The 14,061-nt window shown below is 50.0% G+C and overlaps 2 protein-coding genes across 2 annotated transcripts; both read right to left on the reverse strand.

Annotated features, from left to right (window-relative positions):
* Positions 1-110: 110 nt before the first annotated feature.
* On the reverse strand, positions 111-9,416 carry BKA55DRAFT_650533 (RAVE protein 1 C terminal-domain-containing protein). Its single transcript, XM_046197309.1, has 10 exons — positions 8,927-9,416; positions 5,478-8,872; positions 4,648-4,758; positions 4,400-4,588; positions 2,053-4,341; positions 1,549-1,995; positions 1,250-1,496; positions 946-1,196; positions 661-889; positions 111-609 (listed from the first exon to the last, which is right to left on the reverse strand). Exons 1-10 carry the CDS (start codon positions 9,081-9,083, stop codon positions 386-388), a joined length of 7,539 nt encoding a protein of 2,512 aa, XP_046045294.1. The 5' UTR covers positions 9,084-9,416; the 3' UTR covers positions 111-385.
* A 566-nt stretch (positions 9,417-9,982) lies between these two features.
* BKA55DRAFT_693927 (tRNA synthetases class I-domain-containing protein) lies at positions 9,983-13,249 on the reverse strand (the record flags this gene model as incomplete). The annotated part of the gene is made up of 2 exons (XM_046199973.1): positions 9,983-12,769; positions 12,821-13,249. The coding sequence occupies 2 exons, from the start codon at positions 13,247-13,249 to the stop codon at positions 9,983-9,985; spliced, it is 3,216 nt and encodes a 1,071-aa protein (XP_046045295.1).
* Positions 13,250-14,061: the final 812 nt, after the last annotated feature.

Below are 14,061 nucleotides of genomic sequence, written 5' to 3' on the forward strand. Positions count from 1 at the left end.
GTGAGATAAGTTGGTAGGTATGTGTACTTGGGTACCTCACTTAGTTGTATTACCAAGCGAACCAACCCCACATTCCGATATTCGGGGAGACTTTCCGCTATGAACTTATCGGTTAATTTAGGTATCTACCATCGCATCGACGGGACCTCATAAGATAATAAATGCCTTCCAAGTAGAGATACTTTTAGTACTACTGAAATATTAACTACCTATACTTGCTATTGTGTTTGCAGCATAGCTCTACGAATCAACTCTTCCCAGCCTTAACTCCACTGCCTTGCCATGAAAAAGCCATACATGAGCTTCAGCGTACCTTACATGAAGCTCACCAATGAGTAATTCACACACATCGCCGCCTCTTCAATACCACAACTCAACAACCCCATTAGAAGCCGAAACTGTCGAGCAGAGAGCCAGCGTCTGGTTCTTCAAATGTCGTCGGTGGTGGTTTGACCGTCTTCTTGTTCTCCCGGTGGGAGTCAAATTTAAGAGTTGGTGAAGGCAAGTCGGCAACCACCAAAGAGCTTCTCCGGCGAAGCAGCTTCAGAGGGTTGACCTCTCCGCCGAGGCCAGTTGCTCCAGGTGACTGTTGGAATTCCCAATTACGTACTATTTCACAGTCAGTGAACATGTGCTTGGCACTTGTAGTCTTGCACTTACCTATATCCAATCCCAAAAGATCGCATCCCATTCTGTCATATAGCTTGGCACTGTGCAGCACAAACTCCCACTCGACTTTGGGAGTAATCTTAGATGCTCCCCTCAAAGTTTGCAGAGTCTGGTGACGTAAATGTGAGTAAAGGACAACCAAGGCAGGGTCATCAGTCAAAAACAATCGAGACTTGATGTCAGGTGAACAAGGTGTTTCCAAAAGAGTATACACCGGTGTCTATCAACATATCAGCGATTCAGCTCGTACGCATGACTTCACAGATCACAACGTACAATAAGTGCTCGTACGGCCACATCTTTGCGGCCGAGCATCCAGAAGGCCCATGCAGCCAGCCATCGATTACCCTCCTGCGCTGCTAGTGGGAGCACTGTATCTTGAAGAAGTCGGCGCAAGACAGGGCCGTCATCGCCTTCATAGACGCGCGATATTGTGATGGCTAATTGCATGTCTTTCAGTTGATTCAGACAAACCTGAACAGCATCGTGAAGGTGGTCCGCAAGAAGGAAGAATGCCGCAGCATACTCTGCTCACAATCAGCTTTTGTACCAGGAAGCTGGTACCCCAAGGATATCTTACCGAATCGCCGCCTACTAAGCAAGGCATAGGCATTCTTGAGGGCTGCCGATCTCCATTTTGGGTCTTCAAAATTGTTTGCCAATAAGCGTTGAGTGGTTGCCTGCTCCTTGTTCCAGTTCGCCATTCTCCATAGACCTTGGAGGACAGTCTTCTTCCGGAGTGCGAGGTAGTAGAGACTGCAGTCAACCGGGTTTTTGACCTCATTCTTTGTGTACTCGTTTCTGGCGATCAGTTCGAATTGAGCTTTCTGGAGGATGTTAGCTGCCGTGACAAGTAAGTCAGATTCGAATGCTCTTTACCAATGCAGTAGGATCAGTGAGCCACATGAACAGGCCACTTTCACGAGCATGTTCCCAAAGCATACTACCATGGTTCTGCCGCGATACAAAGTCAACCAGAATATCTTGGCTGTTGGAGTGGAAAGCCCAGTTGATTTCACGCCATGAGAGGTGCATCTCGTTGGTGCGTCCTTTGCGGAGGGCGTGCTGACGGAACAGCAGCATGAATCGGGCACCGTTCTCGTCCATCGACCGCCGATGTCGCTCAACAAGGGCAACGCATTCAATGATATCAGCAAGTTGGATTTGTTCGTGTCCTGAGAGCTGGATGATATCGATCTTGACGAGCTTCTCGTTGATCGATACCGCGGTCTGCTCAGTGAATATGTCCTCGTCATCAGTCTCACCCGTGTTGTTTCCATTCAGGTAGGCCCCAGAAGACTTGTCAACAGCTAAAGTGTGACTTTGCTAAGCAATTGTATCAGCACGGCCTGTCGTCCTCGTCATGATCGAATTGTCACTTACCTCGGGCATGTAGAATTCGCTCAAGTCCATTCCCAGGTAGTCATCCAGTGTTTCGCCGTTAATGTGGTATTTCAAGGTCTTATGCAAAGCCACCAAAATGCGTCTAACGAGGGTCGCCTTCCCTGAAAGAATGCATTGCATGAGAAACTGTGGATGGAAGACTGGTAAGGGGCCGTTGAATCTTTGAACAACCTGGAATAAGTCTAGTTTGCCATCTTTTCGGAGAGGAAGACGCAGATCCGTCTTCATAGACTCGGAGATTCCGACGTGCCTGTCCTGCACAAACATCTGGTTACCGGCACCAATAACCAAGTGGCCATCACCCAGCCAAGTTGAGTCTCCAATCGGGTGAGGTGTGAGTTCTCGAATGCTGATCTCACGAATTTGTGCCCACGCCGGGCCCTTGTTGAGATAATCGAATCGCATCTGAGAGAGGAGGATGATTCGGTAAGGAAAACCAACGGCGAGAATAGACTGGCCATCAGGTGTTGATGTCCAGTCAAGATCTTGAATCACCTGGTGCTCTTGGAAGTTATTTTCATATTCGAGACGCGCACCACCGATGTCCCAAATTGTCAATTGCGATCGCGACGAATTCACCAGAGCAGCTTTCTTCAATGTACTGCCACTGACGAGTGCTGGCTCTGACACTCCCGTCTCTGTGGTACACGTCGATAGCCACCCAACGCTTCGCTGTTCAGGGTCAACTCGTGCAGTCCAAAAGTCCACACGGCCTGTATGTGTATAGGAAATGGCGACATCACGAGCGAATATATCGAGAAAGCCCGAGACAATAGGCTGCGAACCGGCAGGATCAACTGGCAACACATAGGCCAGACTCTTTATGTCCTTGATTTCAAAGCGACACAGTTCCTCAACATTGGCTCCGGCTGTTGTCTTTGGGTCATCAAAGTAGCGAGGTAGTTGGACCTCCCATACGATACCGTGTCCTTCTGACGTTATCGTCGCAATATGAGCAACGGTGTAGTTCTTGACATCTGATCGAGGCAGAATGATGAGGCACAGCGGCTTCCCTGACACCTGGTAGTCACATTGAGAGAGGGCAGTAGCTCGACTTGTCCTGCAATCCCAGAGCGAAAATGTGTCATGACGGAGGAAAACCACAAAGCGTCCCTTTCTCAGAACACATATACGATGTATGTGACCCTTCTCTGGGATAACGCTCCCTCGTGTCAAGGTCAGGCCTGACTTGTCCCGTGGGCTCAAAATATGTTTCCACACGATACTTTCACCATCTCTGGTTCGAGAGACCACCGCTCGCCCGCTGAAATTTCGGACAATCTTGGTAATCGAAGTTGAATGTCCAGACCAGATTGTTTGAGGGGCGAGACGTCGATCATTGGTCATGGGATCAAAGAGGTCGGCAACGCTTCCAGTAAACACGCCTATCCTTCCATCAAATGCATGCAACATAAAGTGAACCTTACCACTCTCCTTATCGCAATACGTTTGTATCTCTGTATGAGGCGTGTCTTGAACCGGAAGAAAGTTACCGAGGAGCTCGAAATGGACATCCTTGACCTGAGCCACCTTGAAAAGGGTTGGTGAATTCGCGGTACTACTACCAACATTCTCGAGCGCCCATGCCGACATGATGCCCTTCCCATCAAGAGCTATACAGATTTCCGGATTCTTGGTCGCGACTGCGACTAGATGATCAAGGGCAACGGGGTCGTCGGTAGTCGAGTCGTCAGACATTCGAGCCTGAACAGCTTGTTCGACAGAAGCCGTGAAGTCTCGTCCGTCTAGAACCAGAGCGAAGCGCATATCCAAGCCCTCCGGGTTCTCTTGCGATGGCGCGCAAAGATCCACCTGGCCCCATAGCTGCCAATGCTTCCCGTCAGGTGTATCGGTAGGTGTCCAAACTCGTATGCATTTATCGAGACATGTGGTGTATAGAACATTGTCGGAGGCCTGCTCAACGTGGAATGGTCTACGCCATCTCACAGATGTTATAATATTCGGGTGTCGAAGGTAAGTGAGATCAAACCGGACTTCGTCAGCACCAAAGTTGAGTCTCCTCCAGACCTTGATCAAGTGGTCATGATGGCTGGATGTGGCGATGTATCTCGAATCGTACGACAGTAAGGCATATTTAGCGATGCTCGGCAGCTTCTTTTGCCAGAGACACCTCGGTTCGGTCTTGGTATCGAAAAGGGACAGGTACTGTGTACCCAACAAAAGCTCTTCGGAGCTGCCCCAGGATAATGTACACGGCACGTCGTCGGGGTTTGGATAGGGAACGTCCAAGGTCGATTCCAGAGCCCACTAACAGATTCGTGAGCTGACTTTCTTAAGCATGTATCATGGAATCGGGAATTGGAACCTTCAGAGTGTCTTCGCGCGACCCGAATGGCTTGTACACACGGACTTGGGTCAATGTGCAAGTAGCGATCTTGCCTGTCGCTTCGTCGAATGCGATAGCTTCTAGCGGTTGTTCGCCTTCATCGTAGACTGTCTGTAGAATCCCGTGGGATCCTTCCAAAATCGCAAAGGCGCTGCCTGTGATGTATACCTATACAGCGTCACCTCATCAGCTGAGTTCGGAGCTCAGGAGTACAGCTTGGTACTTACATTGATGTGTCGCGAGTCCCAGTAACCCGAGGCAAGCCCTTGGAGCCTCGAGCGCGGGTTGCCCGGCAAGACGGCCTTCATGCTATTAAGGAGAACAATTTGCGCGCATCTCTAGGGAATTGTGATGGTGCTATATTTAGGCGCAAAGGAGAGGAGTTTGAGGTTTGACAGCTGAAGCTTTGGTGAGCTAAGTCACCAGAGTCAATCAATGCAATAAACGGAGTAAAGAGGTGACGTGACACCCCCCCCCCCCCCAAAAGCAACCCCCACACCCCGGCTCATGCACAAGAACCCATGACGATAAATGCCACCCTAGACATTTTCAACTACAGAAGCTAAACATATCTTGGCCATTGGAAGACTGTTTATGATGCTTTCATGCCCAGATTACACAAATAGAACTTTCGAGTATATCAATGTTCATGTAATGGTTTCAGGGATCATGGCTCGAGGGTCCACAGCATGGCACATTGTCTATCCTACACTGCTAATAACGAGAAGACACCCACTCTACGGACATAATATTCACTTCTACTCAAGCAAGTTCGTGCCAAGTAACGAATTGTTCAAGATCAGCAAGTTTCATAAACTATTGCCTATCCAACGCCATCGACGTATCGTCGCTATGCATTCACATGTAACTAACACTAACAGAAAGGGGTATCCTTTTATCAAACAAGTCATCTAACGTCAGAGAAACACATCCAGATCATTCCATAGCCAATCCAATCCAACTCTTGCAAACCGTCAAAGCCAGCTTCACACATGTTCCTCCCTGATGTATATACGAATAACCATCCTGATCGACAGAATTATTGGTTTGTACTCACACGGCCACGCAGCTGATCGCCTCTCGGCACTCCTGGTGGCCGAGACTGTGGTGTAGCCGATAGTGTTCTTGGTGATTGAACACGCACGGATCTTGTTGCTGGCGTAAATTTAGTAGTGGTTTGTCGCGGAAGTCCAAATTGTGTGGCAGATGGTCTCGCGCCCACGGATTTGCTGTTTACGACTGGGGAGTTTGGCTCCGGCGACGAAGGCAAAGGTCCAATTGTACGTCCATTTGGAGGCCTAGTCCCAAAAGATCTCGCGACTACTGGCCGCCGTGAGGGCTCAGGTCGGCTGGGCCCTGCTGTGCTTGCGAGGTCCTGGTCAAACTCGGGGCCACGACGCTGGTTATCTTGCTCTAGATGCGACGGGACTGGTGCCATCGGAGTCGTTGATGGTAGACCCGAGAACTGGCCAGGTCCTCGCGAAGCAGGTCTCAAAGATGGCGAGGCTGGTAGCTCATCATCTTCATCGCCAGCTAGCGAAAACGCCTCATCATTCTCATCCGCCTCTCGAAGCGGAGCCATGGATCCTGGTGGCATCATAGTCGACATGGAGAATGGCTGCCCAGTCCATCTAGTCGGTGTCTCAAGCGGTGTACTGGAGTAATCAAAGCCCCTATCGTTGCGACTGGCCAGTGACCGCCTCCCAGACAACGCTCGCCAACTTCCGCGTGGCCATGCAGCCGGCACCGATTGTGGTTGTGGGCGAGATCCAGGAGCCATGGCCCGGATTCTATCGTCCCGTTGACGCCAGTATTGCAATACGCGGTTACGCCTTTCGCGTTCGTGCTTCCTTTGAACTTCAATTGCTGTGTGACCCTGTCCACTTTGTTGTAACGATGCAATTGACCAGGACTTGAGGGACTGCCGTTGCTTATCAGCTGCCCAAAGCTGCCAGGCATCTGTATCCCGCTGCTCAAGGTCGACGGTGTACACTTTCCATGCTTCTAACCATCCCTCTGCATGTTGCAGTTTAGCTTCTTGCATGCGTCTTTGGTCAATGTCCGCTTGGCGTTTCCATGTATCAGTAATTAGGATAACCTTTTGGGTATCTTTATGGGCTCGCAACTCTTGTATCAAGTCGCCCCGTGCCCGATCCTCCGTCGCCAATACTCTCCATCGATCGATAGCAGCAAAGAAATTGCGTTTCTTTCGAGCAGAAGAGACTTGGGTATACCTAGCCATTAAATACCTCTTGACCTGCTGCTTGTCTTGGTCCCTACGACTTTTAATCGCTCGATCGAAGACTTGCAACAATCTAGTAGCTCCGAGATAAAGTTGAGCTCGATCTCCCAAGCGTGCTATGTGTGACGAATCACGCTTAAATTGCCTGAAAGTCCTTACAACCTTGGATTTTGCTTGCTCCTCATAAAACTCTTCTGCTCTTCGGCCCATGTCCGCATCCTGTTCGGTGCATTGGAACCATCGGTCGAAGACTCGCGCCACTTGAAGATACTCGCGCCTCCACTGGAATGCCTGGGCTCTTGCCCTCAAGTTCCACTCATCGAAAGCAAGATTTGCCTTCTCAATCATCAATCGCTGGCGGTACCCGACTGCCCTTCGACTGATCTCAGCTTGATCCCACCATTCTCGTAGATATGTGAACGAGTGCTGAATATCTCCAATTCTCCTGGCAGTGTTATATAGTTGGCTTTCATTTTTTGAAATGCCCTGCCATTTGTAAATGGCATCCGATTGGAGTCGCAAAGTCGTTTGGGTCCGTATGGCTTGATTGAGAGCTTTGTCATGAGAAGCCTGTGACAGCCACTTTGACATGGCTCGTGTCCTACTACGCGAAGCTGTCATTTGACGGCCGAGGTGTTCGAGCCGGTGACAAGACCATATATCAAGGACTCGCTGGACTCTTCTCAGCTCGTAAGCCCCGGCAGCTGCTCTCGCAATGGCCTGTAGACTTTTCTCTTGGGTGACGATGCGTTGCCACTTCTTCACAACCACGGCTGCCCTCATGTGGTCGGTGGTAGGCTCACGGAGTGCAGGGGCTTGACTCCATGATCGGAAATAGCGGAATCGTATCATATGTCGTCTTGCGACGGCGTCTCGTTCCAGACGACGTGCGGTGCGGTCGGCCCAATGGTTGAAGACCTTGCTTGCGAGGTAGATCTCACGAGCTCTGGCAGCCTGTTTGAGGAGCCGGCTTTGTTCTCTTTCCGAATCAATTTGCTGCTCAGGTGTCAAAGGGCCTTCTTCAGCGGGTTGTTCGTGTTGGAATGCTGTATTTCTAGCGCGCTCTTGGGTTACAGGATGATGAACAATTGTACCTTCGTTGTTAGTTACAGTGTTAGATCGAGCCCCTGTGGTTGGAGAATGGAATTCTGGTGGATTTTGGATCTGTGTATGTTGAGATGGTTCTGCTTCAGGTTCGTCGAGTTCTTCAGGCTCTTCAGGTTGCTGTGGAGGCTCCTCAACTGGGCTGTGAGGTAATTCATCATCATCGTCGTCGTGGCGCGATGGCTCGTCAAAGTGCTCTTCTTGCGGCGCATTCCCGTGAATTAGAGAAGTCGTAGATCGTATGGCATTACCAAGGACAAAAACGGGTCGATGCATAAATGACTGAGCGGAAACTGGCCTTGTCTGCATATCTGTTGGGTCTTTGAGCGAAGTTTGACTGTGTGGCTCGAGTCCATTGACTTGTGAAGACGTCACTGTTTGATGTCCGGTCACTGCTGGTCGATCTTGAAAAGGTTGAGCTTCGGCTTCAAAATTCCTCACATCGACTGAAGCTTCTTCGGGAATGCTTGGAAAAGACGGGATCCGCTGTGCAGGTTGTGCTCGACGGCTCGCAACGAGAGAGCGCCAGCGGTTCATGGCTGAAGAGACAACCGCCTTTCGCATTTCCTCGTATGCGCCGACCTCCTCCTCGTCGGTCTCGGAAAATTCCAATTCATCTTGGTGGTGAGGTTGCGATTCTGGTGGAGAGACTGATGGTGATGGTGATGGTGACGGTGACGGTGAAGGTGAAGATGGTGATTGTGGGACTCTCGGTCCAGTCGTGGCATGGCCGTTTTGTAGGCCTTTTTGTGGAGTTGTTTGCTGGCGCGAGATGGCATGGCTTTGGCGACTCGATGAAGATACTGCGGGAGATGTAGAGGCTGAAGTTCGCGGCGACGCAGTAGTATTATCTCCAAACTCTAAAACGATTCCCATTCGACCGAGGATAGCTTGGAACTTGTCAAGTAAGTTGCCATCGCCTCGCTCACCGCCTACGCGGAAGACAAAAGTCGACAAGTGGTGGTCTGAATCGGGGTCAATTCCATAGGTCGGGAGCACGACGTCGTATGCCTTGAAGAGCGCAGCAGCAGGGAGAGGTTTCGGTTCAGGCGCTGAGTCGAGTAATTCCTGGGCAGCAACGACTACCGCGTGCAGCGCAGCGATGTCTAGGTCGGTCGGTCAATATCAGGTCGGTATGGCATCGCAAGAATGATACGGACCTTCGTTGGAGTAGTATGGGTCCTGGCTTGAGGGTGCCCGACTGGCATTGCTCGAGCGGCCATCATCAAACGGTGAGGCCGCTCTCTGCGCAGCCGGCGACATCGATGCTGCTGGTGAAGTCGCATTTGAGCCCTGAGGAGAGATGTCGGAGGACATGGACAGATAATTGTTGGCGAGCTGCCCACATCCGTCATTGACCCATAGTCAAGAAGTCGGTGTGTAATGAAGCGCGAGCTGTTCGGTTCTGCTGTTTATTTATTTGCGGCGAGCTGCCGTAAAATTGCGAAAAAGGCAAACTTCAGTTGACTTCAAGTATCGCGCTTCAGTAAATCGGATTATTAAAATGTAAGAATAGAAATCGACAAAGGCGATGCTAGCGGCGCTTCAAGAATTGCACTATCGTATTCGACGAGGAGGTCGTATCCAAACAAAGCGCAATGTGAGTTCCAACCCAACAGAAAACATACGCGAATTTGCGCGGTCGCGATGCCAACAGCTTGGACGTCGTGTAAGTGGGTGGCTGGTGCGCAGACGCCTCATGGGGCTTGCTAGGAGTACTGTGTTATTCAATAATCCATCGACACTGTATGAGCAAACCATTTTCAGTCTCATCAACAACTTCAGCGACCGGCCATTCATTGTCTTCACTCATCTCCATCTCTCACAAAGTCGCCATGAACCAACAAAGAACCCGTCCAATTCAAAAGTTTGCTAAAGCAGTCTCACAATGCTCTGTCGAGGTCTGAAATCTCTGTCATACTTCCACCAACCACTAAAATCTGGTAGGCCACGGCATATGGCAAGTGTATCGTTGCCGACTATAACGCTGTCCACAAGGATAAGTGTGCCAAAGAGTTTATGAGGCTCAAAGATTGCTATTTAGTATGTTCTCCTACCTATATGCTCCTTAACGGCGACGAGTCTGACATTTTCACTCAAGGCTGCATCCAAGAAAACATGACGCACTTATGTAGCCGTCACTAATAATACACTTATAATCGTACTTTTTTTTTACTTTATCTCCTACATAAACTTGAATTTTATTTCCCAAAGATTTACAGCTTGAGTAATCTCAACAAAAATGTTGCCTGTTGGACCTCTTGCTCTTCCTCTGCAATAAGACCCTCAGTTTGTGGTTCCGCCCCAGTCTCTTCTAGTGGTCGACGCAAGACCTTCTCAAACACTGGATTCTGGGACTTGAAGGCACCAGATAAGCCAATATCTTCAGGGTCGGCAATGACCCGGTACTCCATCTTGATGTCGTCTGTTGGCACGAGACCTGCCTTCTTTCGAAGTCTTTGCACACGGTTGATGATCTCACGTCCCAGACCCTCAGCTGCCAACTCAGGGTGAATCTCAGTGTCCAGAATGGTGAGCACGTCGCTATCAGTGTTGATCTCCAAGTTCTTGGAAGACTCGTCCTCCTTGATACCTCTGCGCACAACGAGATCACCCTCTTCCAGACGAATACCGTCAACAAAGATTTCCTTGTCACGGACGTAACCCTGGACCTGCTCGCTGGTAAGGAGAGGCAGACCCTTCTTCACACGGGCCATATCCTTCTTGAGTTTCTTTCCAAGAACAGGCCAGTCGGCAGTGACGCTGTATTGGACGTTGTACTTGGCTTCGTCGCTCGAGAGCACAAGGTCTCGCACATTCAGCTCCTCGCTGATATACTTCTCAAGGGACTTGACATCCTCAAGATATTGAGGATCGGAGTGAATGACCACCAGTGTCTTGAGAGGCTGCTTGAGACCAATGGTACGGCGTTCACGCGATACACGAGCGAGCTCAATGACACGCTGCATGCGACCAACACGTCGCTCCACCTCCTCATCGAACAACTCTTCGCGGACATCGGGGAATGGCAGGAAGTGCACGCTTCGGGGATCTTCGCTTTGGAGTTCCTTGGGAATGTGAGGTAGAAGCTTGAGGTAGATGTTGTCAGTAAGGAAAGGGGTGAAAGGTGCCAGTCCACGGCACAAAGTGAACAACACCTCGAAGAGGGTGTTCAGGGCATGAAGGGTATCATCGAGACCGTTCTCTCCCTTGAGTCGCTTCCGGTTGAATCGAATATACCAGTTTGTTGTGCTGTCAATGAGGCCAAGAAGCCTGGGGACAACCGTGTACAAACGATATGAAGCCATCTCCTTGTTCACGAACTGGAGAAGGCTTTGGCAAACCGCCAGAACCCAGCGGTCCATGACGTTGGTGTTGCTTGACTCCAATTTCGGATCCCAAACGAAGTCCACACCCTCTGCTTTCTTAAGCAGAGCAACTTGGCCCTCGAAGAACTTGTAGCTGTTCCACAGCGGCAAAAGGACCTTCTGAACGACCTCCTTGACGCCAGATTCCTTGAAGCGGAGGGGCTCGGCTCGCACAACTGGAGAGTTAATAAGGTAGAGTCGAAGAGCATCAGAACCGTACTTGGACATGACGATAGAAGGGTCGGGATAGTTTTTGAGACGTTTCGACATCTTCTTGCCATCCTCTGCAAGCACAATACCGTTGACAACGCAGTTCTGGAATGGCGACTTGCCAAACAGGTGAGTTCCCAGAACTGTCAGCGTGTAGAACCATCCACGGGTCTGATCCAGACCCTCGGCGATGAAATCTCCGGGGAAAGACTGGTTGAACTTCTCAACATTCTCGAAGGGGTAGTGTTGACTGGCATAAGGCATGCTTCCAGACTCGAACCAACAGTCAAACACTTCCTCGATACGCTTCAGTTGACCCTTGCCCATCTTGCTGGGAATAGTGATGTGATCAACCTTATCGCGGTGAAGATCGGAGAGATCACCCTCATATCCACTCAGCTCACGAAGCTCTTGAACACTTCCAATGCACACTCTCTCCTCCAAATCATCGCTGACCCAAAGAGGGATGGGAGTACCCCAGTATCGGTTTCGGCTCACGTTCCAATCGCGGGCATTGGCAATCCAGCTGGCGAATCGCTTCTCCTTGACGAAGGATGGAACCCAGTGAGAACCCTCGATGTTCTTGAGCATGTCGGGAACGATGTTGGGAATGCGAATGAACCAAGAGGGAACGGCCCTGTAAATAAGGGGGGTATCCGAGCGAGGGCACATGGGGTACGAGTGCTTAAGCTGAGACTCGTTGGCGATGCGACCGGCGTTCTTGAGGTGCTTGATGATGTGCTTATCAGCCTCCTTGACATGCAGGCCCTTGAAATCGGAAACTCGGTCAGTGAAGTGACCGGTGTCGTTGACGGGGTCAGGAGGTGGTCGCTTCTCGGTAATGATACCTGCGGCTGCAGCAACATTATAATCGTCCTCACCAAAAGCCGGTGACTGGTGGACAATACCCACACCACTGTCGTCTGTAACGTAAGTTGCGTTCAGCACCTTGAAGGCAATGTCCTTGAACTCCTCGTAAAAGTAGTCGAAAGGAGGAGTGTATTTCCATCCTAGCATGTCCTTGCCGAGAACTGTTCCGAGCTTCTTGAATTTGGCCTTCTTGGGATCCTTGTATAAGGTACCAAGGAGCTTCTCAAGAAGGATAAAAGTCTTTCCTGTCTTCTCGTCCAAAATCTTGACATACTCGAAGTCAGGGTGAGCTGCGAGACCGAGATGCGATGGCAGTGTCCAAGGGGTGGTAGTCCAGGCAAGCAAGTTAACTTCAGGATCGTCAACAAGGGGAAATGTGACGACAACTGCAGGATCAGTGACATCTTGGTAGTTCTGGTTGGCCTCGAAATTGCTCAGGGCGGTGGTGAGAACAGTAGAGTAGGGCATAACTCGGTGGCCTTGGTAAACCTGGTCCTTGTCGAACAGTTGCTTGAAAACCCACCATTCCGACTCCATGAACTTGGGGTCCATAGTCTGAAGGAGTGCGATTAGCTATCTGGCTGGAGATAGAGAGAGATTCTTTACCTTGTAATCATTATCGAAATCAATCCAACGTCCCAAACGCTCGATAGTGTGTCGCCATTCGCCGGCATATCGCATGACAATGGATCGACACTCCTCGTTGTACTTGGCGATACCGAGTTCCATGACGGCGGCCTTTCCAGAAATTCCCAGCTTCTTGTCAATCTCATGCTCAATGGGAAGACCATGTGTATCCCAACCAAAGCGTCGCTCAACGTGGTAGCCCTTCATGGACCAGTAACGTGGGATAACATCCTTGATGGTGGAGGCCAGAAGATGGCCGTAATGAGGCAGACCGGTCGCAAAAGGAGGTCCATCATAGAAAGTATATCGAGGGCGTCCTTCGGACAGTTCAACCTGTCGCAGGAAGGCATCAATTTCCCGCCATCTTTGGATGATGGTCTCCTCTTCTTTTGGGAAGTCGATCGACATGATTCTGATGGTTCGCCTGAAGAGGAGGGGTTAGTGGACAGTTTTGAACGAGATGATATGAGTGAGCATAGAAGAGGCGCGGTCGGATTTAAGTAAAGTAGCTAGGGAGGTAGGTAAGAAATGTTTGACTCACCGGCGATGCCTTGAAAGTGTCACTATCTGCGACAAACCGTTGATGGAGGGGCAAGTTTACGAAAAAAAGGCAGCTCGCTCACCCGCTCGCAATGGTGGGTGAGTCAAGCAGGAGCGACGGGACCGGAGGTGGGGTCAAATTTGTGCCCCGCGTCTAACACCGTGGAGGGGTTATCATAAAAAGCACTTGTGTCTAAGGGTCTATATAAACACAAGCAATAAATGTTCAGTTCGAATTAGGATGGATTCTATATAAATTTCCTGAACTCTTCTAACTATTTGTAAAGATTTTCCTCGAGCAAGGAAGTATTTTCTGGCAAATACTAACCCATCAAGAGATGACATACAGGACCGACACCGGCAGATAGTGGATGTATGGCCTCAAATGGTACCATGGCCTATTAGTCTCGGTAGCTTCTAGACCAATTTACAAAGCATCAGTAAGATTTGATGCATCATCCAATTTCTCTCTTCAGCAGTGGCACTAATAATAGGACTCATGGATTGAGATTAGCGATTGTGCCACTCAAAAGCCAAGTTTACAGCACTCCAGCACTAAAACGACCAGGGCCAGTTGGCGCGTGCGTGGTTGGTTGCTGCCCGCCAGACAAAGCAAAGCAAATAGGATTGGATCGAGCTTGATGAAGTGTTTGTTTATATTATTGCTTGGGTTTTGCCAA

The sequence above is a fragment of the Fusarium redolens genome (genome assembly GCF_020744475.1).
Source record: "Fusarium redolens strain MPI-CAGE-AT-0023 chromosome Unknown BKA55scaffold_15, whole genome shotgun sequence".
In the NCBI taxonomy this organism is placed as follows: Eukaryota; Fungi; Ascomycota; class Sordariomycetes; order Hypocreales; family Nectriaceae; genus Fusarium; species Fusarium redolens.